Source organism: Bubalus bubalis, chromosome X (assembly GCF_019923935.1).
Source record: "Bubalus bubalis isolate 160015118507 breed Murrah chromosome X, NDDB_SH_1, whole genome shotgun sequence".
Taxonomy (NCBI): domain Eukaryota; kingdom Metazoa; phylum Chordata; class Mammalia; order Artiodactyla; family Bovidae; genus Bubalus; species Bubalus bubalis.
The window spans coordinates 115,865,809-115,890,002 of NC_059181.1; the positions used below are offsets into that span (position 1 = coordinate 115,865,809).

Sequence of the window (24,194 nt, forward strand, 5' to 3'; positions counted from 1 at the left end):
AGTCAGTGGACAAGATGGGAAAGTGCTTGGTTAGGAAAAGTAATTACTTGAAGTAGGTAATGATTTGAACAAGAGAAAAATCTACTTGAGAGTTATGTGTAATTTATGTATCATATGCAACCTATGCTAAAATGCCATTTGTTTCTCTTTAATACATTCCTCCCCTCTAGGCCACTCTGTTCTTGCCACTAGTCTTAATAAACGACAAAAGCAGACTCTCTAATTAATTAGAAATACTTTACATAATAATATTTAATAATGAGCTGAAAACAGATTCCAAAATGTTTACCTTTTGAGTTAACATCCATTTAATCACCCAGTTCTTATAATTTTCAGTGTTTACCAAATTCTACTTCTTTTATAGCAAAATAGCCAACCTCTGTTAGAAATTTCTTTTATAAAATCCTACTTTTTACAAACACTTATTAACACAATAGAAGCTCTTGTCAGTATATTTAAAGTTTAAGTGTTAGTGCTACCTTAGAAATATTCAACCTATGTCACAGGTCTTTGGGTTTCCAAGACATAACTGGCCAACTGATCAACATAAGTCCAATCATTCACCAAATTTTAAACTGAAAAATGGCATTTTCTCTACTTTGACCAGAAGTTCTCTTTAAGTGTACATGGAAGGGTAGGAACAGATGATCAAGGTCCCACACAGGGATGCCCTACCATTTGTCACATAGGACAGATTCTCAAGGGGAAAATCAGGGTGGCTATCAATGAGACCCTTCTCCCATCAAGGCTCAGGAAACTCACATCTCCTGAAACACAGGCAGAGAAATGAGAGGAATCGTCATTCTATGGTCCATTTGTAATTTTTTCACATTGTCCTGAGTGCTTGGATCCTATAGTTTTGGTTTTCTGGATATTCTTTCATCCATAAAGATAATAAAAATGAAACTTTATAGAATAGCTCCAACTATAACTAGAAGTACAATGCCCAGCAAATTCTACTCTCTGAAAAATATATTGGTTAGATGTCATACCTTGAACATTTTTTACATTAGAATATTTTTACATAGGAAGCTGCAAATAAAATCCAGATAGAGTTCATTTTTAGCAATGAATTTTCTGAGAAAAGTCAATTAATAGTAGTTCAGCTGAGCTAGTGTATTAAACACTGTATCTGTCTGAATAGTTACTGGATGACTGAGATTGAATTAATTACATAATTTATCACACTAAGATGATCTTAGATATAATTGCATCATATCTTGTCAGATCTGACTTTCTTTTCTCTAAAAACAACATATGCCACTCTTATGACAAAATAATCATATGGATAGAAGAATGCTAGTTCTTCAAGTCATTAAGTTTCTAAAAATACATGTTTTCTATAGATAAAATGATAAAATTAGTGCACTTTAACTTTTTTTTTGCACATGTTACAAAGAATGCTACAAATAACACTGTACAAATAGCAACTGTATAAACTTTGGCTCCTTTTCCCCCTTTTCTTTCTGATTTTCTCAAATAAATATTCAGTGAATAAATATTTATTCCCAAATAAATATTCAGGCTGCAGGATGAAAATATTTTTAATATTCTCTCCAGGGTCATAATGAGGAACTTTGTTGAAATAATATTTTCCACTTTTTGTGGGTCTAGAGTGCAGAAGATGAGATTCTAGACTAAGCAAGCAAGACTCATAAAATAAAGATGGTGTTTATAACACACCACTCTACAGAAGTTGTTGAAATTGATGTTTAAAAACTAATAATAAATGAGATTAGAAAAGAACAGTAACTAAAGGATACCACAAGGTATAAGCACTCATGGATTTATTTTAAAATATTGGTTTCTAGCTTATGAAATAATTTTTGAAAAGCAAAAACAGACAAATAATATTACCCTTCTATTCATCATCCTTAGATGAGTAGGAAATGAATATACAGTTTTCAGTCTTTGCTTTTTATATATGCAGAAGCTTTTGCCACTTATGAATAGAAGGGAATAACAATTCTCTGTGTCAGAAAGTTACCATTTTAGGTGTTTCATAACGTTATCATAGTTAATCCTCATAAAACCCAGAGAGATGGAGTTTGCCATAACCATTTTACACAGAAGACAATGAATTCTCAGAAAAGTTAACTTTCCTAAATTATAGAACTACTATTTAATGAAGCAAGAATTTCAACCCAAGCCCAACAGGTTCCAAATTTCACGTTCTTTAAAATCCTGATAGGTTTCATTTTATGTTTCTTTCACAGTGACAGAACAGTAAAGATTTCAAAAATTCTGTAATTAATTTCTTAGGTGATTCACTAAAGCTTCTACCCACAGGGTGGGTTGAGTACACCTCATCACTGGGTGTATTCAAGCAATGAGTGTTCATCTGATGAAGATTTAAGCTTTGACTGGGAGTGGTCGAACTGTAAGGATTTTAAGGTCCCTTTAAACCACGAGACCCTGTACTTAACAACAATCCTATGCACATAAGAGATAAAGCAGAAATTCTCTGTGATGACAAATTTTCCTATACCATGATCCCTGGCATGTGACTGAGGACAGTTTTCTCATGTAGACCTTCCGTGGGTAGACATTACTCAATTTGAGTCAGATTGGGGAAACAGAAGCTCCAATCTTGAACCAAAAAAAGGTAGTCAATCAGAGATACATGACACTGGCTTATGCAGATGTTCTGCTTTCCTCTGACTCACCCTTTGAGCCTCAGAAAAGGATACATTTTATTTTTGATGTAGTAATTGGGGTACAGTCACACCATCAGTCATCTCTTCCTATTATGTCTTTTCTCCCTTGTTTTATGCCCTGAGTGCAACCCACATTTGTAATTATCCAGAAGGAATCTAGAAAATAAGAGGAGGCACTGAAACAAGATCAATTTTGAAGGAAGGTTTTAAGTTTACATTTCTGAAGAAAAAGAATACTTATAAATGTATTGGGGGAAAATTGTAAACATTTTTGCAAAATTTAAAAAAAAAAAAACAAATGTTTTGCTAGCTAGGGACAGTATTCTAGTTGCCCAGATAGAATTGAGCATGTAAAAATGGAAGGATTCTCATCAACTTTCTGTCTTTCTGACAAAATTTTGTTTGGTGTTATGGAACTTGTACAGCCCATGGGAGTAATTCTCACAGAAGATTGTTTGGCTATTAACTTTCTATTTTTTGTTTCATGGTCTTTATTATCTCTAGTTGTCTGAGGGCAGTAGAGCTTGTTTCTGGACCCTAATCTTTGCCAGTGAGTGAGAAAGATGAGACATCTTTAAGTTAGAGAATAAACAGAACAGCTGCCCATATATCAGCATCTATGACTTAGAAAAATTATATTCTAGAGAATATAGGCAGTCCTAGGGAGCCAAATGAACAGGTATGCATTAGAAATCCATATTATAAAAACCCTTCAAAACAGCATACTCTTTTTTGTTACTACTCCAGAAAAAAAAAATCTGTGACATCATATGAAAGATCAGCCAGTGCCTAGAGTACTCAGACATTAATATATTAACAGCGGACATTCTAGGTTTTCAAAAAACAAAACAAAACATAGGTTACCAGCTGTAAAATAAAGAGGTAGCCTGGGCAAAATGGAAGGTCAGGTTAATCTAATCTAATCTGTTAGTCAATTAATCTCACTTATTCCATAGACTTGGATTATTGTCATGTTGAATGGTTTGCCTTGGAAACAAATCAAGATCATTCTGTTGTTTTTGACATTATACCCAAATACTGCATTTTGGACTCTTTTGTTGACTATGAGGGCTGTTACATTTCTTCTAAGGGATTCTTGCCTACAGTAGTAGATATATTATTGGTCATCTGAATTCAGTTCACCCATTCCCATACATTTTAGTTCACTGATTTCCTAAAATGTCTATGTTCACTCTTGCCATCTCCTGTTTGACCATGTCCAATTTACCTTGATTAATGGACCTAACATTCTAGGTTCCTACACAGTATTGTTCTTTACAGCATGAGACTTTACTTTCACCACCAGACAAATCCACAACTGAGTATCATTTCCACTTTGGCCCAGCCTCTTAATTCTTTCTGAAGCTATTTCTCTGCTCTTCCCCAGTAGCATATTGGACACCTACTGACCTGGGGGGTTCATCATCCAATATCATAGCATTTTGCCTTTTCCTACTGTTCATGGGGTTCTTAGGGCAAGAATACTGAAGCGGTTTGCCATTCCCTTCTCCAGTGGACCACATTTTGTCAGAACTCTCTACCATGACACGACCATCTTGGGTGGCCCTACACATCATGGCTCATAGTTTCATTGACTTATGCAAGGCTGTGATCCATGAGACCATTTTGGTTAGCTTTCTGTGATTGTGGTTTTCATTCTGGAGGCTGTGGGATTATAGTTCTTGCTTCTTCTGTCTGCCCATGATGGATGAGGCTAAGAGGCTTCTGTAAGCTTCCTGATGAGAAGGACTGGCTGTGGAGAAAACTGAGTCTTGCTCTGGTGGGCAGGGCCATGCTTGGTAAATCTTTAATCCAATTTTCTTCTTATGGGTGGGGCTGCACTCCCTCCTTGTTAGTTGTTTGACCTGACTGAGGTGGCCTGGTACAAAAGGACTTAAACTCTCAGGACTGTTGCTGCCAGTGCCCCTGTCCCCATGGAGGCCACTGCCAGCCCACTCCTCTGCAGAGACCCACAAATATTCACAGGCAGGTCTGGCTCAGTCTGTCGTGGGGTCACTAGTCCTTTCCCCTGGGTCCTGGTGCACACAAGGCTTTGTTTGTGCCCTCCAAGTGTCTCTGTTTCTGCCAGTCCTGTGGAAGTTCTGTAATCAAATCCCACCATCCTTCAAACTCAGATTGCCTGGGGATTTAAGTCCCTTTATCAGATCCCCAGGTTGGGAAGTCTGACACGGAGACTAGAACCTTCACAACAGTACAAGAACTTCTTTGGTAATACAGTTGCACTCATTTCACATGGTAGCAAGGTAATGCTCAAAATCGTTCAAGCTCAGCTTCAACAGGATGTGAACCAAGAATTTACAGATGTTCAAACTGGATTTAGAAAAGGCAGAGGAACCAGAGATCAACTGCCAATATCCAATGGACCATAGAAAAGGCAAAAGAATTCCAGAAAAGCATCTATTTTTGCTTCACTGACTATGCTAAAGCCTTCAACTGTGTGGATCACAACAAACTGTGGAAAATTCTTCAAGAGATGGGAATAACAGACCACCTTACCTGTCTCCAGAGAAACCTGTATGCAGGTCAAGAAGCAACAATTAGAACTGGACATAGAACAATGCACTGATTCAAAATTAGGAAGGGAGTGTATCAAGGCTGTATATTGTCACCTTGCTTATTTAACTTACATGCAGAGTACATCATGTGAAATTTTGGACTGGATGAAGCAGAAGCTGGAATCAAGATTGCCGGGATTCAGAATTGGGGCACACATGTGCATCAGTGGCTGATTCATACCAATGTATGGCAAAAACCATCACAATGTTGTAAAGGAATTATCCTTCAATTAAAATTAATTAATTAATTAGAAAATGAAGATTTAAAATAAAGATTGCCAGAAGAAATATCAACAACCTCAGATATGCAGATAATTCCACTCTAATGGCAGAAAGTGAAAAAGAACTAAAGAGCCTTTTGATGAGGATGAAAGAGGAGAGTGAAAAAGCTGGCTTAAACTCAACATTCAAAAAGCTAAGATCATGACATCGGGTCCCGTCACTTCATGGCAAATAGATGGGGGAAAAGTGGAAAGCGTGGCTGATTTTATTTTCTTGGGTTCCAAAATCACTGCTGATTGTTACTGCAGCCATGAAATTAAAAGATTCTGGCTCCTAGGAAATTATGACCAACCTAGACAGCATATTAAGAAGCAGAGAAATCGCTTTGCTGACAAAGATCCATATAGTCAAAGCTATGGTTTTCCAGTCATGTACAAATGTGAAAGTTGGACCATACAGAAGGTTGAGCACCTAAGAATTGATGCTTTCGAAGTGCGTTGCTGGAGAAGACTGATGAGAGTTCTTTGGACAGCGAGGAGATCAGACCAGTCAACCCTAAAGGAAAGCAACCTTGAATATTCATTGAAAGGATTGATGATAAAGCTGAAGCTCCAATTCTATGGCCACCCGGTGTGAAGAGCTGACTCATTGGAAAAGCCCTTGATGCTGGAAAGATTGAAGGCAGGGGGAGAAGGGGTGACAGAGGATGAGATGGTTGGATGGCATCACTTACTCAATGGACAAGAGTTTGAGCAATCTCAAGGAGATAGTGAAAGACAGGGAGGCCTGGCGTGCTGCAGTCCATGGGATTGCAAAGAGCTGGACACAACTTAGTGACTGAATAATAACACCTCTTCCAAATAACTCTGTGCCCTGTCAGGTAAGAGTGCTTTTATTTTTAATGGTGGAAGAAGCCCAGGGATGAACACTACTGCTTTCCCTGGCTCCATTGGACAGCAGCAAAGGCAACTGTCTCTAGTAAGGAACCATTTAGACACCATCATAGGTTCAGAATCAATTCACGTATGAAAGTTGAAAGAGCAAAATGATGAAACAAGCCCATGTTTGGCAAATGGTAAAATCAGCTGATTTAAGAGACCCCTTCATGTGCAACTGATGTCAACTGTTTCTCATGTCATTTATTGGTTTATTCTAGTGTCAAGTATTAATAATTTGATACTTGCAAACATTTACCCAAGTGTTTATCTCTGGGGAAAAATAATTAAGCTTTCAAAATTAAAAGTGCGTTCATCCCTCTATGGACAAAGGAGTGTGAAGTATAAGGAAGATCTCAAAGACCCGGAGTCAAATCTTGACTGTCACTTACTAATGTGTGACCTAGGGCAAATTAACTTCCATGAACCTCATTTTTTAAAGAAGAATAATCTCTGTAGTACCATTCAGAGAACAAAATGAAATAACGTTTGTAGGCAACATGGCTTAGAAGAGGGACTCAGTAGCAGCTACTGTAGTATGGATTAGATTATGATTTGAAAGCTTCCTTTCAGCTCCAAAATTCTATAAAATTTGAAAAGTTACACAAGTAGTACAAGATTTCTCAAAGTGTATGTGATCCAAAAGGAAAAAAAAAAAAAGGTTTTTACTGTCAAATAAGTTTGAGAAATGCTACATGCTCTATCCCTTTTCTCTTGTAAGTCAGAATTAATTTTTCACATGGAATTTGCTGAGAAACTCTAAAGTTAAAAAAATGTTTAGCTTTATAGAATCAAGGGTCTTCTGAACTTAGTTGATTACAAAAATCTCTTCTCAGATTATTAACATCCTTTAATAGAACCTTCTAGAACTGGACATGGAAAACTGACTGGCTCAAAACTGGGAAAAGAGTACCACAAGGCTGTATATTTTCACCCTGCTTATTTAACTTACATACAGAGTATACCATGCGAAATGCCAGGCTGGATGAATCACAAGCTGAACTCAAGATAACTGGGAGAAACAGCAACAACCTCAGATATGCAGATGATACCACTCTAATGGCAGAAAGCAAAGAGGAACTAAAGAGCCTCCTGATGAAAGTAAACGAGGAGAGTGAAAAAGCTGGCTTAAAACTCAACATTCAAAAAATTAAGACCATGGCATCTAGTCCCACTCCTTCATGGCAAATAGATGGGGACATAATGGAAACAGTGATAGACTTTATTTTGGGGGCTCCAAAATCACTGCAGATGGTGACTGAATCCATGAAATTAAAAGACTCTGGCTCCTTGGAAGGAAAGCTACGACAAACCTAGACAGCCTATTAAAAAGCAGAGACATCACTTTGTCGACCAAAGTCCTTATAGTCAAAGCTATGGTTTTCCAGTAGTCACATACAGATGTGAGAGTTGGATTATAAAGAAGGCGGAGCACCGAAGAATTGATACTTTTTAATTGTGGTGCTGGAGAGGACTACTGAGAGTCCCTTGGACAGCAAGAAGATCAAACCAGTCAACCCTAAAGGAAATCAACCCTGAATATTCATTGGAAAGACTGATGCTGAAGCTGAAGCTCTAATACTTTGGCCACCTGATACGAAGAGCTGATTCATTGGAAAATACCCTGATGCTTGGAAAGATTGAAGGCAAAAGGAGAAGTGGGTGGCAAAAGATGAAATGGTTAGATAGTATCACTGATTCAGTGGACATGAATTTGAGTAAACTTGGGGAGATAGTGGAGGACAGAGGAGCCTGGGGTGCTGCAGTCCATGGGGTTGCAAATAGTCAGAAAGGACCTAGTGACTAAACAACTAGAACTTTCTTAGATTCCACTCAGAGAAATGCTAAATTCACCATTTTTTTCAACTGCCAGAATATAAACACACTTTTGAAATGAAAACACACCAAATGATCTACTGATACCTAGATACCAAAATGAAGGTTTGTTTGATTTTAAATAGCAGCAAGACAAGGCAGAATAAATGAGGAAAACAATGACATTGAAAGACGACTAAATAGGGCCCAGTTTTATTGGTGTTCTAATCATTTTTGGTTAGAAGTATTTGACTAAAATGCCTTTGAAATTAAGGATATCCAGGAGCTTGATGAAATTTCTGGTGCAGTTGTTTATTTGCCTTGAAGGAGGGAGACACGATATGTCAGCATAGTTCTATAGTTCCAGTTATATCTTTGCAAAGCCAAGATTAAGTATGGTGCAACATTTGGGAAAACTATGAGGCGATTACAAATCTGTCTCACAATATTTGCATTCATATATTTTGGGAAGAACATCAATTTTGTTTTTCATTCCAATTGCCATAAATAGTACTGGAGTTTTCTTAACACGTTTGTTTATTTATTTATTTATATATTTACTTCCTAGAAGCTAGAAATTCCCCTTAGTTTACCATTGTCCTATATGTCTATCATATGTAGTTCTAGGAGACAGAAAAGAGACTGCAGGGCTAAACGACTGGGTTTTTTAACTATTCTAAAAGCAAAAAAAAGCAGAAGGCATGGAAGCTGTTACTTCTATATTATTCTTATGAGTATCCCCTTTATCATTTTTAAACAGCCAACTATTTTATATTAAAGCATTCATTTTAATAAGCTGGATATTAGTCACCCATAAGTTCCTAGTACTATTATTGACTGTAATTTATTGATGTTCTAGTTATACTTGTTTTCAGACTTCTGTCTCCATACATATATGAAAAAGAACATTCCACAGTTATTGCAGTCAAATATAGTTGACTCTCAGAACAGTTTCTGAAGTTAAATAAAGATAGACATTTAAGTCATCTGATATTTACTGTCCAAATCTGGCCTTTCAGCTATCACAGGACTTGGAATGTGCATATTTTCAGGTAAAATTTTTTACTCATTCTATTGAATCTTGTTAACATTTATAGTAAAGGATAAACAATTCCCCCATCCTGATAAAATATACTGTAGCTTCCTGAATCCTTTGCATCTAGAATAAATGCCAACCTGTTTTGGTATACATTACCACTTTCAAATTGCATTATACAATATAATGTAAATGTGAGTTCTTAATTAGCAGGATCTATTTTGTTCAAATGTACAACAGTAGAGGGATTTTTCAATGTACTGCAGCTGTTACCTATGGAGGAAACAAATTTCACCTTACTAAGAAGAGCTGTACAAGTGCATATATTGTTCTGGATGGATCCTTCATTGTTTTCTTAAGCCAGGCTATTTCATAATAGATTTTACTATTAAATATAGTACATTTTACCTTTGCTGCCCACTCAATTTCTACTTCCAGGTTGTTTTTAAAAGAGAAGAAGATGAAAAGTTTAAGGGTAATGGAGAGTGGGGGTGGAGAAAGGGTTCTTCATGAAAGATACAACATTTATCAAGGTCATAAAGAAATATGCCTTTATATCCATATCTGTTTAAATATTCACTTAAACAGTGTATGTGCATCTGTATATACAGGCCATGTCCAACAAACATTTGCATGACTATATCACTAAGGCAGTCTCCAAGAAATGACAAAAATGAAAAAATTGAAATATATATGAATAGATCTTACTGATAATACAGAAGGTAGGAGAGTATCCACAAATAATGTAATAAATTCTTTGCTCATTGGGTTTTTTGGTCTAGATTTGAGGCCTTTAAACATCAACCAATTATGGTAAATGTTTAACTGTAGGAGTTCAGGCAGACGGCCAAATTCTGGTTTCAAAGCTATTGCTAGTTTTAAAGAGTTTCTCATTTTTAAGCAAAAGCATTTCTGGGTACTGGTTATATCGTCTTGTGGGTGGAGCTACTGCAATGTGAATAAGTGGACTAGGCAGAACCTGGGTCCTGAAGACATCGCCCCTGCAGTATTACCTGAAAGGTCCTGGGGAGATAGTTCCCATTTATAACTTAGCTCTATTTACCTAAAGCCAGTTTATTTCCACCGACACAAAGTAAAGAGAGAGAGAGAGAATTGTTTTTCTTAGCCGAGGAGCATCTACAAAAACTGCAAGGTTGGGGGAAGGGGAGAATAACTACCATTTTAGCCTTTACTGGTTAGGAAAGCCAGGTATTTGAAATACCGTCTCTCCCCCTACTCCCGCCCCCGCCCCACAAGTTCCAGTGCTTGCTTTCTAAGCTTATTAACTGAATTACCAATCTGCATGAAACTGGTTTACACGTTCGCCCGGCCTCAAGACAGCCCTAACCTCCTGTGGCAGCAGCAACAAATGGGGCCTGGCCCGTCCACACGCTCTGTTTGCAACCTCCGGATAGCTGAGATTCAATCCTAAAGCCTCTCTGGTATAGACACGACAATGACGGGGCTACTGAAGTGACTTTTCTTAGTCCATTTTATCTCCTTTCCTGTCTCCCCGAGGTATCCCAGAGGTCTCTTTCCTTTTTTTCTTACCAGACCCTTCCGCGCAGCCCCCAAACTCCAAACCTTGTTCCCCTTCCCAAAAGTCTCCCATTCACCGCCACCCTCCCCTAACCAAAGTCCCCTCCCGGTCACCACCAAAGCCCGGAGAAGTGGATTGCACACAATGCCTCCCTTATAGGGCTTGAGCTGGGAACTGGGCATGCTCAGTAGCCAAAGCAGTTTTTTTTTTTCTTCTTCTTCTTCTTCTTCTTTTGGTCGCAAGTGCGGCATCTCTCTCAGTCCCACACCTCTTTCCTCTCCCCTATCCCCTCTTCCCACCCCTTAATCAACCCCTCGTAACCGGTTCCACACCGAAGGTTCGCAGGGTTCTGAGGTGCGGAGAACTAACGCGTCTCCTAAATCCACCAAACAGTCTCACTTTGGGCTAAAGCTTCACACTTTTGCCTTAAAGCCCCCAGCCCCTTACGCGCAGACAGGTAGGAGGAGTGAGAACACTACTGGCTCCCAGGAAACTGGTCCAGAGAAGGCTCCATCCAGGATCGCCCGCGACTGAAGAAGTATTCCCGGAGCCCTCTGTTCTGCAGGGTGACAATTAGCAAAAGGTACCGTACCCGGGATACAAAGCCCAAGTGCGATTGTTGCCTTTGAATGTCATTGTTGTTGACTCACCGCCCCCCCCCCCCACACACACCTCGATCCTGGAATGATTCAATTCGCGTAGACTCGACGCCCCTATCTACCTCCCTTGACCCCCTGCCTTCCCCCAGGCTCTCCGCTGTTTCTTGGGCTTTGCCGGGATTGTTGGTGGCTCGCTCAAAGGAACGCCCCGGTTGTGTGTGTGTGTGTGCGTGCGTGTGTGCCTTGGTTCTTAGGGGACTGGGGGAGGAGAAAGGACTGGAGTGTGCGTGTATGTGGTGGGGAGATGGAGGCTAGCGCGCCCGCGTTAGGCGACTGGGGTCTCTATGCGTGAGGATAGGGGTCGCTCCTCCCTAGGGGGTGTTTTAGGGAAAAAAAGGGGGCATGCGGGGAGGAAAGTGCGCTGTCTTTCCCGGCGTGGGGGTAGAAGAGGAATCAAGGGTGGGTGTCTGGGTGGGGGTTTAGGGGAGGCCTCGGGAATGTGCGGGGGTCGAGGTGCTTCAGTGTCGGAAGGGAGGGCTGCGTGAGTGCCCGAGGGTTGGGGGGGTGCGGGGGCCGGGGGCGAGGATTCGGCGCTTGTATGTGAAGGTGCAGCCGGTGTGCGAGGTGCTGGGTACGCGCGCGGTGTCTGGCTGGGTGCGCGCGTGCGCGCCGCTGCCCGCCTGCTCGCTTGCGAGGGCTGCTCGCTGTGTTTGACGGGCGAGCGGGCGCCGAGGAGCTCCAGCCCGGATCACGTAGAGACCATCGCGGAAACTGCAGCGCGGATCGCGGCGCGGCGGGTCTGGCGAGAGCCGCCGGGGTCCGGAGGTGGGTGAATTTCCAGCTTGGGGCTGCACAGACACGCGCTGCCTCTTTCCCCAGCTCGGCTCGGCAGCGCGCGCGCGCGCGTGAGTGTGTGTCTATGTGTGTGCGCGCGCGCGCGTGCATGTGGAGGGGGGCAGGTAGCTTCTTATTTTTAGTTTGGGTCGTGTTGGTTTGGAGCGAGCTGAGTGGCCAAAGCGGCCGTAGTGGCTACCACCCCGCTGCCGCGCGCTCCCGGCTTGCCTGCCCAACGCGCGGTCGCAAGTCCCCGAGGACCGAAAGAGTCCGGTGTCCTTAGCATCGTTGCCACCACCCCCCCCGCCCCCGGGCGGCTGGGGCTACTGGGAAAGTGTCCTGGTCTACGGTGATGTGGGCTGTCGGGGCCGCTGAGCCGGGCTGGGCTTTTTTTCGACCCCCTCGCAGGCACTCTAGGCGGACCTGGATCTAGGGCTCCGGGCAGTGGCCCGCAAGCTAATTGGAGATTTCTGGCATCCCGCAAGACAGGGAATACGAGAGAAGCCGGTGGGTAACTCCAAAAACCCTGCAAAGCCGGGCAAGCGCTGGCAGCGCGAGTTTGCAAGATGCCCAAATGTTGAGCTGATTTCTGGCTTGGTGACAGCAGCATTCTGTGGCTGGCCGGCATGGGGGGGGTGTGGGGTAGGGGTGGGCGCGCAAGGGGGAGCCTAGGCCGCCGCTATCGGCCAAGGAGCCACGGGGTCACTGTGCCTGTGGCTAACGGGCCAGTGACGCCCCGGTAGCTATCACCCTCGTGGCCCGAGCTGGCCACCTCTTCCCCCTCAACCACCGCACGCCTGGGTCTATTAGAGGCCAACGGAAACTCCGGCAGCTGCCCCCGGTGGGACGGGAGCGCGCGGAGAGATGTGTGCGCAGCGGGTCTGAAGGCCCCCGCGACATCCCGAGCGGTCCCCGCCTCTGCTGCACGGCCCACGAGGCCGCCGCTCGGGCCCGGGACCCGGGAGGGGGCTGCATGCCGGACCTGGGCACCGAGATGCGGCAAAACATTGCGGTACGCGCCATCGCCGGCGGCCCCTCCAGCCGCGTCGCTGGCGGCCCGAGGTAGCGCACCGGGGGCGGTGTGGACAGCGTCTCTCCGCGGAGCCCCCCGCCCCCTCGCGCGCGCCCCAGGCAGGCAAGGCGGAGGTTTCCCGGGCCAGTTCCCGGGGAGCCACCTCGGCCCACCCTCCCCGGTCGTCGGCCCCCTGCAGGCCCGGTCCCTCCGCGCAAAGCGGAGCGCCAGGCGTGGCGCTCCGGTGGATGCCGGATTTGTGGTAAGGCTAGGTTTGTGCAGTTCTTGCCGGCCGTGGGAGCCGGGTGTCTTGCGGGGCAGGGAGAGCGAGAGACGGAGTGGTGGATAAGGATACGGACCGCCCTTGTAACCCTGAGAGATGGCTTTTGGTACTCAGTTCACACTTTGTGGATTTGCTTTTTCCTTTTTGCCTCCCCCCCCCCATTGTAAAATGTACAGGTTTTAGTGGTACTATGTGAATATGAGGTTTCTTTCGCTTACATTCATTGCCCCTTCAGCGCCCCCCCCCCTTTTTTTTTGGAGGGGGAAGATCCTTTCTCCTAGCTTTTTTTCTTAATCTCTCCACTTCTCCATGGTCTCTTTCCCTTTCGGTCCCTCTTCCCTTCTCTCCTTGGCTGCTCTACTCCCCTTCTCCCTTGCTTGATCCTCCAGCCGCCTGCAGCTACTGTTTCACTGGAGCTGCGTTTGGGAACTTCTAGCTTGTCCTTGCGCTCCTCCCCGCCCCGCACTCCCCATTGCTACTTAAAGTAGAAATTGCAAGGGGGACAGCTCCTTATGCAATTTCAGGTCTGTTCATGCTCCTTGTTCTTTTGTTTTGTACTGAATTCAGGTGTTCAGGTTTTTGGTTTGGTTTGGTTGCTTTATATTTCTTTGGGGTTGGGGGCAGTGCTGGGTGGGGGGTAGTAACAAGAAATGACTCTAGGGAAACAGAGTAGCTGTTGAAAACCAGATCTGTAGGAAGGCCAAGAAAGCATGTGAGATTTTGATTTTACAATGAAAGTTAGTTTGAATGATGTCATACTTTGAAATTATGACTTCTTTTTGCACTGCCAATTAAGCTATCGCAGTGAACTGAGGAAATGCTCATCTATATGGCAGCCAAGGAGCATCTGGGCAGTGCTGGCTGTATTCTGAACCAAACTACTCAAAATGCAAATCTTCGTGGGTCACTGGCTAAGGAATTGTCTACCTTGAGGCACGTTCGGTTTTGCCACTAGCTGATTCCTCGCGGGCAAAATAAACAAAGGAGTTTTTGTGTGTCACTTCTCTCTTTGTATCATTCTTCTCCTTGTGTATTCCTGAGTAATTGATTTATTTAATTAATATTTGATGGTAACCATATTGAAATTCCGGACAGCTTCCCATTTGAGATGGAGGAGGCTCACATGAGTAAAACTGCATTGGTAAAATGCACAGTGCTTGCTGTTCCTTTTAATCTTTTCCATGAAGCATCACATATATTTGTACATGCATACAGTGTGGACGGAATTGGTAGCCACGGGTTAATTTGCCAAGCTTGAAACTCGACTAAGTGATTCTTGGTTTGTTTGTAGACAGGGACAGGGGGTGGTAATATTTGGAGTGAGGTATTTGGGGACTGATGACTTTGAGGGCAGACATTGGCTGTGCTAAATGTATCTGGCGCTGCAGATAAAGCCTTCCAGGGACTGTAGTGTGTGAACCCCTCTTCCTCAGCAGTGGCAGTCTGTGGTCCAAGTGAAGGAGATCGGTATCTGAGCCAAGTGTCAGTCGGCCCTGGGTTCAGATGGCACACAGAAGAATGGGAGAGTGTCAGGGAGGCAGGAAAGCCAGTTCTGGGGGAGTGGGGAGGCTGTCTGGACATCAGGTAATCAGTACAGGGCAAGCAGGTTTCTTTCCTGCTTTCTGGGACCCAAAGACAAAAAAGTCTTTTTTCCTCCCCTGTTTGGGAGATGACTGACAGGAAACTGGATACTGTTTATTTACCTGATACTCAAATTAGGCCATTTCCTACTTGGTTATTTTGCTAAACCCTCTCAGGGTCATGTGTGTGTGTGTGTGTTAAACACAGTGTAGAGCAGTGTACAGGAGTGAACTGATTCATGGCAATGTGCTTACCTCTGGGCTGAAGCTCAGGCACGTATCTTTCCAGGGTTTCTTCCACCTTGATCTTTTGACCATTCCCTCTGCAGCCACTCAGTACTCCCATCGCCATCCTTCATGGAACCCAAGGCCCTAATATCTCCTCTGCCTGGCTTCTTACCAAGCTGAAGCGTTGAGAGTAGACATTTACAGATAGAAATTCCTTCCTGGTGCTAACACTATGTGGTATAGTTGATGTTCTGGAGTCAGTCATTAGAGTTACCAATAAAAGCTTGAGGTCTGAGTTCAAGGGTAGAATTTGGTGGTCCAAGTTTTTTTTTTTTAAAAATGCTATTTTCAAATTGTTCAGGTTAAACCATGATGAGCAATCTTTTTTTTTTTTTTTCTGTTGTTTGTTGTGTGTTCTGCACATGTAAACTTTGTATCAACTACCGGCACAGAAATAAAATGTATGGTATTTTTGGTGGTTCTTGTTGGACTGAGTGAGAATACCTGAAGTTTTGGGTGTCTTAAAAATACAAAGCTAATGATTACAGCCATGTGTTCACTGTGGTAGGATTTAAGCACAAATTCTTTTTCAAGTAACAATCATTGAAAAAAATGTTTTCTTTTTATTTTTTAGATTATTTCTCTTTATTCAGAAGCATAAAGTTGTTTGCTGATTGCAAGAAGATGTTTCTTTGGCTCTTTCTGATTTTGTCAGCCCTGATTTCTTCGACAAATGCAGATTCTGACATATCGGTGGAAATTTGCAATGTGTGTTCCTGCGTGTCAGTTGAGAATGTGCTGTATGTCAACTGTGAGAAGGTTTCAGTCTACAGGCCAAATCAGCTGAAACCCCCTTGGTCCAATTTTTATCACCTCAATTTCCAAAACAATTTTTTAAATATCCTCTACCCAAACACATTCTTGAATTTTTCACACGCAGTGTCCCTGCAGCTGGGAAATAATAAACTGCAGAACATTGAGGGAGGAGCCTTCCTTGGGCTCAGTGCATTAAAGCAGTTGCACTTGAACAACAATGAATTAAAGATTCTCCGGGCTGACACTTTCCTTGGCATTGAGAACTTGGAGTATCTCCAGGCTGACTACAATTTAATCAAGTATATTGAACGGGGAGCCTTCAATAAGCTCCACAAACTGAAAGTTCTCATTCTTAATGACAATCTGATTTCCTTTCTTCCTGATAATATTTTCCGATTTGCATCTTTGACTCATCTGGATATCCGAGGGAACAGAATCCAGAAGCTCCCCTATATCGGAGTTCTGGAACACATAGGCCGTGTGGTCGAATTGCAACTGGAAGATAACCCTTGGAACTGTAGCTGTGATCTATTGCCTTTAAAAGCTTGGCTGGAGAATATGCCATATAACATTTACATAGGTGAAGCTATCTGTGAAACGCCCAGTGACTTATACGGAAGACTTTTAAAAGAAACCAACAAGCAGGAATTATGCCCCATGGGCACAGGCAGTGATTTTGACGTGCGAATCCTGCCTCCGTCTCAGCTGGAAAATGGCTACACCACCCCGAACGGTCACACCACCCAAACATCTTTACACAGGTTAGTGACCAAAGCACCGAAAACAACAAATCCGTCCAAGATCTCTGGAATCGTGGCCGGCAAAGCCCTCTCGAACCGCAATCTCAGCCAGATAGTGTCTTACCAAACCAGGGTGCCTCCTCTTACACCTTGTCCGGCACCTTGCTTCTGCAAAACCCACCCTTCTGATCTGGGACTGAGTGTCAACTGCCAAGAGAAAAACATCCAGTCCATGTCAGAGCTGATACCAAAACCGTTAAATGCCAAGAAGTTGCACGTCAATGGCAACAGCATCAAAGACGTGGACATCTCCGATTTCACCGAGTTCGAGGGACTGGATCTACTCCATTTAGGCAGCAATCAGATTACCGCAATCAAGGGGGACGTATTCCGAAACCTCACGAATCTACGCCGGCTTTATCTCAACGGCAATCAGATCGAGAGACTCTATCCCGAGATCTTTTCAGGCCTTCATAACTTGCAGTATTTATATTTGGAATACAACTTAATTAAGGAAATCTTAGCGGGCACCTTTGACTCAATGCCAAACTTGCAGCTGCTGTACTTAAACAATAATCTCTTAAAGAGCCTGCCCGTGTACATTTTCTCGGGAGCACCCCTCGCTAGACTGAACCTGAGGAACAACAAGTTTATGTATCTGCCTGTCAGTGGTGTCCTGGATCAGCTGCAGGCTCTTACTCAGATCGACCTGGAGGGCAACCCATGGGACTGCACTTGTGACTTGGTGGCATTAAAGCTGTGGCTGGAGAAGCTGAACGATGGGATTGTCATGAAAGAACTGAAGTGCGAGACACCTGTGCAGTTTGCCAACATCGAACTGAAGTCCCTCAAAAACGAAATCTTGTGTCCCAAGCTCTTAAACAAGCCATCGGCGCCATTCACGAGCCCTGCACCTGCCATTACTTTCACTACCCCCCTGGGGCCCATTCGAAGTCCTCCTGGTGGTCCAGTGCCTCTGTCCATTTTGATCCTAAGTATCTTAGTGGTCCTTATCTTAACTGTGTTTGTAGCTTTTTGCCTTCTTGTTTTTGTGCTGAGACGAAACAAGAAACCCACAGTGAAGCACGAAGGCCTGGGGAACCCCGAGTGCGGTTCCATGCAGTTGCAGCTGAGAAAACATGACCACAAAACCAACAAAAAAGACGGCCTGGGCACGGAAGCATTCATTCCACAAACCATAGAACAGATGAGCAAGAGCCACACCTGCAGCCTGAAAGAATCTGAAACCGGGTTCATGTTTTCTGATCCTCCAGGCCAGAAAGTCATGATGAGAAATGTCACTGACAAGGAAAAAGATGTATTGCACGTGGATACCAGGAAGAGACTAAGCACCATCGATGAGCTGGATGAATTATTCCCGAGCAGGGATTCCAATGTGTTTATTCAGAATTTTCTCGAAAGCAAAAAGGAGTACAATAGCATAGGCGTCAGTGGCTTCGAGATCCGCTATCCAGAGAAACAAGACAAAAAAAACAAGAAGTCACTGATAGGCGGCAACCACAGCAAAATTGTTGTGGAGCAAAGGAAGAGCAGCGAGTACTTTGAACTGAAGGCAAAACTCCAGAGTTCCCCCGACTACCTACAGGTCCTTGAAGAGCAGACAGCTTTGAACAAGATCTAGGTCATGCAATCTTACTTCCCACAGAGGACATTTATTTAATGATGAAAGTGCCTTTTGTTGACTTCTCACTTCCAAATACTATATTATCAATAGGCATAGAGACAGGTGTTTCCAAGGGTGTCTCATTAACTGTAGCTGCAAAGATGTGTCCCGTAGAAGAGAATTTCCTTAATAGATTTTACTACATAAAACCTATACTGTGGAGTCCTGTGGGGATACTGCAAACTCTATTGCCAAAGGGATGCTTTATATACATAATTCACTGAATTTAACCTCAAGAGGCAAATCTGTTTTGTACCCCAATGCAAAACCTTCGTCTCTTTGTGCTCTGTAAAACAAACTCAAGAAAACTGGTACCAGTGTTTGTACCTCAGCTGGGTCCTTCATCTTGCACGTAGATTCAGTTGGTGGAACTGGAATACTCCTTTTGATTTGTGGCATTGTAACAACTTTGTGTAAAGATTCTCTGAAAAGTAAAAAAAAAAAAAAAAAAAAAGCATGCCAAGAAAGAACATTCGACAGTATTTGTAAATCGGTAAACTTTATGGCCTGCATCTTGAAACCGCTGGATTTATAATGTTAAATTGTGCAAATATTTGTTTAAAATATACCATGCATTACATAACTATAAAATAAATTTGAACACTTTAAGCATTACCTGTCTAGACATAAAACCTAAAAGAGAAAAAAAAATAAACGTGAGTTACCTAGCGTTTGTGGTGATCTGAAGAAATACGTGATGTTTATCAGAATTAAACATGGCTCAAATTCAACTAATATTAGAGTTTGTTCTCAGTTATGTGAAATACCCACAATCCTTAAAGGTTGTCCAAAATTAGCAAAGTGCTTACCGTGTGAGCGCACCCAAAGCTATTTTTGTAACATAATTCATATTTATGAAGTACTTTGTATACTAAATAGGAAAATATGTACTCCTTAATCTGTATTTAATATGCCTGACTTGTTTTCCTGATCACAGGGAATTTATCAATAGTATACATTTAGACAGCAAAAATATACCAAACTGAAACTGAAGCTTATGTGTACAGAAATATTTTGGACATTGTGATCAGGTATCATTTAAAAACAAAAACAAAAAAAACACAAAAAAACAAAAATAAAAAAATAGTTCTGTGCTATCATTGAGAATTTAGCATATTATCTTCAGATTTGTTACCAACCGTGCATTTTAAAATAGGTTCCTTAGTTTTATAGACTGTGTCTGAGGCAATTATTTGCCATCACTTGTCTTGCTTTTCAGGATTCTATGAGCTGAATTCAAATAGTTTTCACTACGAATATTTAAAAAATAATGAATAAGGTTAATAGTTATATCTTGTATGCATCATATCCTGTTCTTTCATCATTCTGACTACTATCAGATAATCAAGTAGAACAGTAAACATCATGGTAATCCGCGGCTATGAAAGCCACACTGTAAAATGCTTTCATTGGTCTCAGATGAGTTCACAGTCTGCAAGTACAAATGATATGCCACTGTGTTTGCTTGTGCTGTTAACTTCTAAGTCAAAATTGGTCAAAGGAAGGGAGCACTTGACCATGGGAGATATTTTAATATTTTTAGGTTCTCCCAATTAGCAAAGGGACATCCTGAAACATTGCCTTCTTGGCCTACCTGCATATGTATATTATTCGTGCTCCATCTCTTATAATTACTGTATTGATCAGTAAGATGACCAAGAAGGTAAAATATAGGCATTCTTCATGAATTTCAAGTGGCAGGTATTTTGGTGCAGCTTCTAAAATGATATTATGATTAAAGTTGTAACAGCAGTCTCTTTATTAATGACTAATTCCAGGGCTTTATGTGTTTGTTGCAAGATTAAAAAAAAGCAAACAAACAACTTGGCATTCTTGGAGGTGTTTGTGTGTATGTGTGTGTTTGGGTGTACATGCATACATATAGAGTATTTGGAGATTTTTTTTTAAATAGCAAAAAAAATTGTCTCCATATGTATGTGCTGGTGCTCTTAAAACTTTAATGTGTAATTTTAATTTTCATGACAATGTCTGTGAATACTTTATATGAATATTAAAAATATATAAACAAATACTTGCTTTCTGATCTTGAAAGAAAAGACATGAAGATGTGTGCCCAACAGCCTGTTTGCATCTACAATTTCATAAGAACTTTTAATATGCCATTACCATGCTTGCATGCATCCATGGATTAAAGGGCTCCTAATGTGTACTGACAGGATAAAGACGCAAAGGCTGCAAAGAAAGTGTTTTAGTTTATCCTGTCAATAAAGTTTGACTTGAGGACTCTTAAGTAGATGCTCATAGGAGGAACCGGAAAGCTCTATTTATGAGCTGGGGATAAGAGGTCATTGGGATGATGCCTTTTATTCAGTGTGTTGATAGTTTGAAGAGGTTTCAAGGTTTTTGCAGTTGTCAAAGGCAAGAGTACCTGCCTCCATCTTGAAGCTTGCTGTAGCATATTGGCTATCTCATACTCTTCTGCTGAAAGGAATAAATGTTCACCTTTTCCAAAAAAAAAAAAAAAGTAATTTTAATGTATGTGGTTATTTGGAAGTTCTACTTATAAGTGAATGACAGTAACAAATCCTTGGTTAAGGCTGATCTCTTTCCCTGAACTAAAGTCTTTGTGCCTACATTACGCAATGTATACAATGTTACACCTGTCTCTCATTAGTTCTACTTGTACATTTTATGATAATGTAGTTAGGCATAAGTTTTGATTTGAGTACCAGAGCAGTTAAAATACTGTTATCTACAATTTGTTGGTTTCAACTATAACCTTGATGTTAGTTTAACTCCTTAAGGAAAGATCTATATGTTGGTACAGCGTTTTTAGTAGAATTTAATTCAAATCTAAAAAATCCAAGAAGTGCTCATGTCTAATGTGGTCTGACACATCATGGGCTTCTTGGCATTGTATCATGTACTTGGACTCTGTTAGAATGGTGGCAGAGGAAATTAGATCATATGAAATCGGTAAAGGGGTGGGGATAATATGTCTGTGGAATATAAACCAAGTTTTAATTATTTTTTTATGAAATCAATAAAGATGATTCAATTCTTTAAAAGGAAATCTTTGTGTAATTTTATGAGAAAGCAGCTATTAGAATACAGTGATTCCAGTCTATAAGGCAATTTGTATTCTGTATTTAGTTTTCCATTCTGAAAAATAAACTGAATAAATATATTAATTAGAAAATCATTTCAAGACCAGCTTTCTTTCATTGCTTTTAGAAAAACAGTTAATTTCTTTAAGCCACAAGGATGCATACATTATACAGGGCATGGCCTCATGAGTAACATCAACAGGTATTGAAGAAATAATAAGACATCTAGAAATGTATGGCAGTAATATTAATCTATATCCTTTGCATGATTTGTACATTGACATTGTATGAAATGAGCACAGTGAGTTATTATTTTTTTGTGTTATTGTCGCATCCAAAGAGCTGGGGAGAAAATATATGAAGAATGTATTTATAATCACTATTTTGAAATAAAGTAAAGAAAATGCATTGTATTGTTTTTACCCTGATTTGATTATTATTATTTACGTTAGTTTCTAAGACAAAAATCAAATAATGCTATAAAAGCTAATGTAAATCACAGAAAGGAACTGTTTTAATCTTTTATTTGCTTTTAATAGCATCAAGGTATTAGAAGACTTTATTAAATGCCATTTTTATGAAAGTCTTAATAAAATTGTTTGCTACAAAGGTATTTCTGAAGCCACACTTTGTTAAATATATTTATCTTTCCATTATTTTTCAGAAGAAATAAAGCAGTAATCAAATTGATCTTTTCACCCAGATTTGTGGTTAAGACACAGAGCTTTCGAATGCTATTTGTATTCAACTTAATTGCTAAATCTGTGTTAAGAGATGCTTTTCCTTTCTAACATCTTTGCAATTTGAGTTCCTTTCCACTGGCATTCTCTTTGGAGAAGAGCCAGACAGGGCCAAGGTCAACACGATTTGATTCTTCCCCATTGCCTTGAATCAGTTGGAATCGGACATAATTGCAGATAAGCAAATATTAACGTTCAATCTTTATCTGTTTCAATACTTTTAGAAAATACAGGGTCCTCTATCATCTATGGCCAGCTTGATTGGTTAGTTACCCATTTCTGGGATTGGTTTTGACTTTTATTTGGTTCTTTCAAAGATGACCAAAATCATCAGTCCATCATTTGATTGAGAAAAATGAACCAATTGCATTATTTGAAGGCCCCAAAGATTATAAACTGGCCAATAAAGTGTTTTCTTTCAGGAAGAGATAGAAAGACAGAGGGATACAGAGAACATTAACGTTTCTGTGGCCTGGCTTTATAACCAGCTATGCTGAAGACCTGAGCAATATAGATAGCATGTTATGAGTACTTTTGGACAAAATGTTTTGTGTGTCACGGGAAATGCATCACGTGACGGAGAGACCTATTTTAGTTCTTTTTTTCACAGTGAGCACAGTGGTTTGGGTCCAACCCACTCAGTTATGTAGACAAGGGGTATCAAAGGTTTAGCCTCATTTCAAATGCTCAGTCTATTAGTCACTATGATCGGATGGGCTGAACTAAAATATCCTGTTTGTGGCTTCATTTATCGGGAATCACTAGCAACAGATCTCAAGTTCAATTGTTAACCCTCAATTTCAGATTTGCCAGGGACTCTGTCTTTTGTTAAAAGCAAATGGGAAGCTAAATACATTTTAATAGTTTATTCTGTACAAAACGGATCTTAGTCCAATTTTGAATTGCATTTGTTTTACTTCCCACTGGTTGAAAAGATTGCATTTTAGAGAGGTTACTCAAGGAAGGAAAGCTGCATTGTCCATCTTGTATGAAACTCTATGACTTTTTAGTTCTTTAAAAATTATTTTTAGCCTGTTGTTGCCTATGTCTTCAGAGGGAAAATGAGGGAAGGCTCTGAGACAACCACTTGAATACTTTGAGCCAAATAATTGCCACTGAGAATAAAAAGATTCAAATGTTTCATTAAATCATAATTACTAGATCTGCTGACTGTAGTACCCAGAACCAAGAAAGAATTACTCAGGCTTCCACCTTAGTGTGCTTTTGTATACGCTGGCTAAATAGAAACTCTGGTGATTCAATAATACATCAAATATGAGAAATTCCTTGTTGAACTTAAAAAGCTCATGAATATGGCCTTCAGAGAGATGGTCTAAATATGTAATAAGAAATATATAATATCACTTTCAAATTAACTATAGGAAGGAAATAGTCATCTGAAGTTCATGAACAATCTATTTCTATACTAGCTCGTGTCATACACTGCTAACTGCTCATGACAGCCTTCGAAAGTGATAGTGAGGTCTGTTCCTTCGCTGAGTTTTACAATGTATGTTTCCATCATTGTTCCATGTAAACTGAACCATTGTGGTAAAATTCTGGAGTTGATATTCGATAATTTTAATGCTGTTTTCACTAATAAAAGTCTTTTCTTATAGGTCATGTTTGTAACCATTCAGTGTGTTTATTAGTGTGACATTAGTAAAGCTCAACATCAAAAAGAAATGCAAATGATCTGGTTTTTAGATTATGCCATTGTTCCATTAGTTTATACAATAGGCCAGGTCTACCTACCTACACATGCAAACACACACGCACACACTCACACAGAGGAATATACACACAGTGAATTATGCATTATTTAGTTG

At 41.0% G+C, this 24,194-nt stretch overlaps 1 protein-coding gene across 3 annotated transcripts; it reads left to right on the top strand.

The window, feature by feature from the left end:
• Window positions 1–10,023: 10,023 nt before the first annotated feature.
• Window positions 10,024–23,983, top strand: SLITRK4 (SLIT and NTRK like family member 4). 3 transcript variants are annotated; one of them, XM_006060308.4, is made up of 2 exons: window positions 10,024–11,364; window positions 15,952–23,983. In XM_006060308.4, exon 2 carries the CDS (start codon window positions 16,002–16,004, stop codon window positions 18,513–18,515), a length of 2,514 nt encoding a protein of 837 aa, XP_006060370.1. In that variant the 5' UTR covers window positions 10,024–11,364; window positions 15,952–16,001; the 3' UTR covers window positions 18,516–23,983. The 3 variants fall into 3 exon arrangements, with proteins under 3 accessions (XP_006060370.1, XP_006060371.1, XP_006060372.1); XM_006060309.4 differs by lacking the exon at window positions 10,024–11,364 and adding an exon at window positions 11,973–12,205; XM_006060310.4 differs by lacking the exon at window positions 10,024–11,364 and adding an exon at window positions 12,301–12,721.
• The last annotated feature ends 211 nt before the right edge of the window (window positions 23,984–24,194 follow it).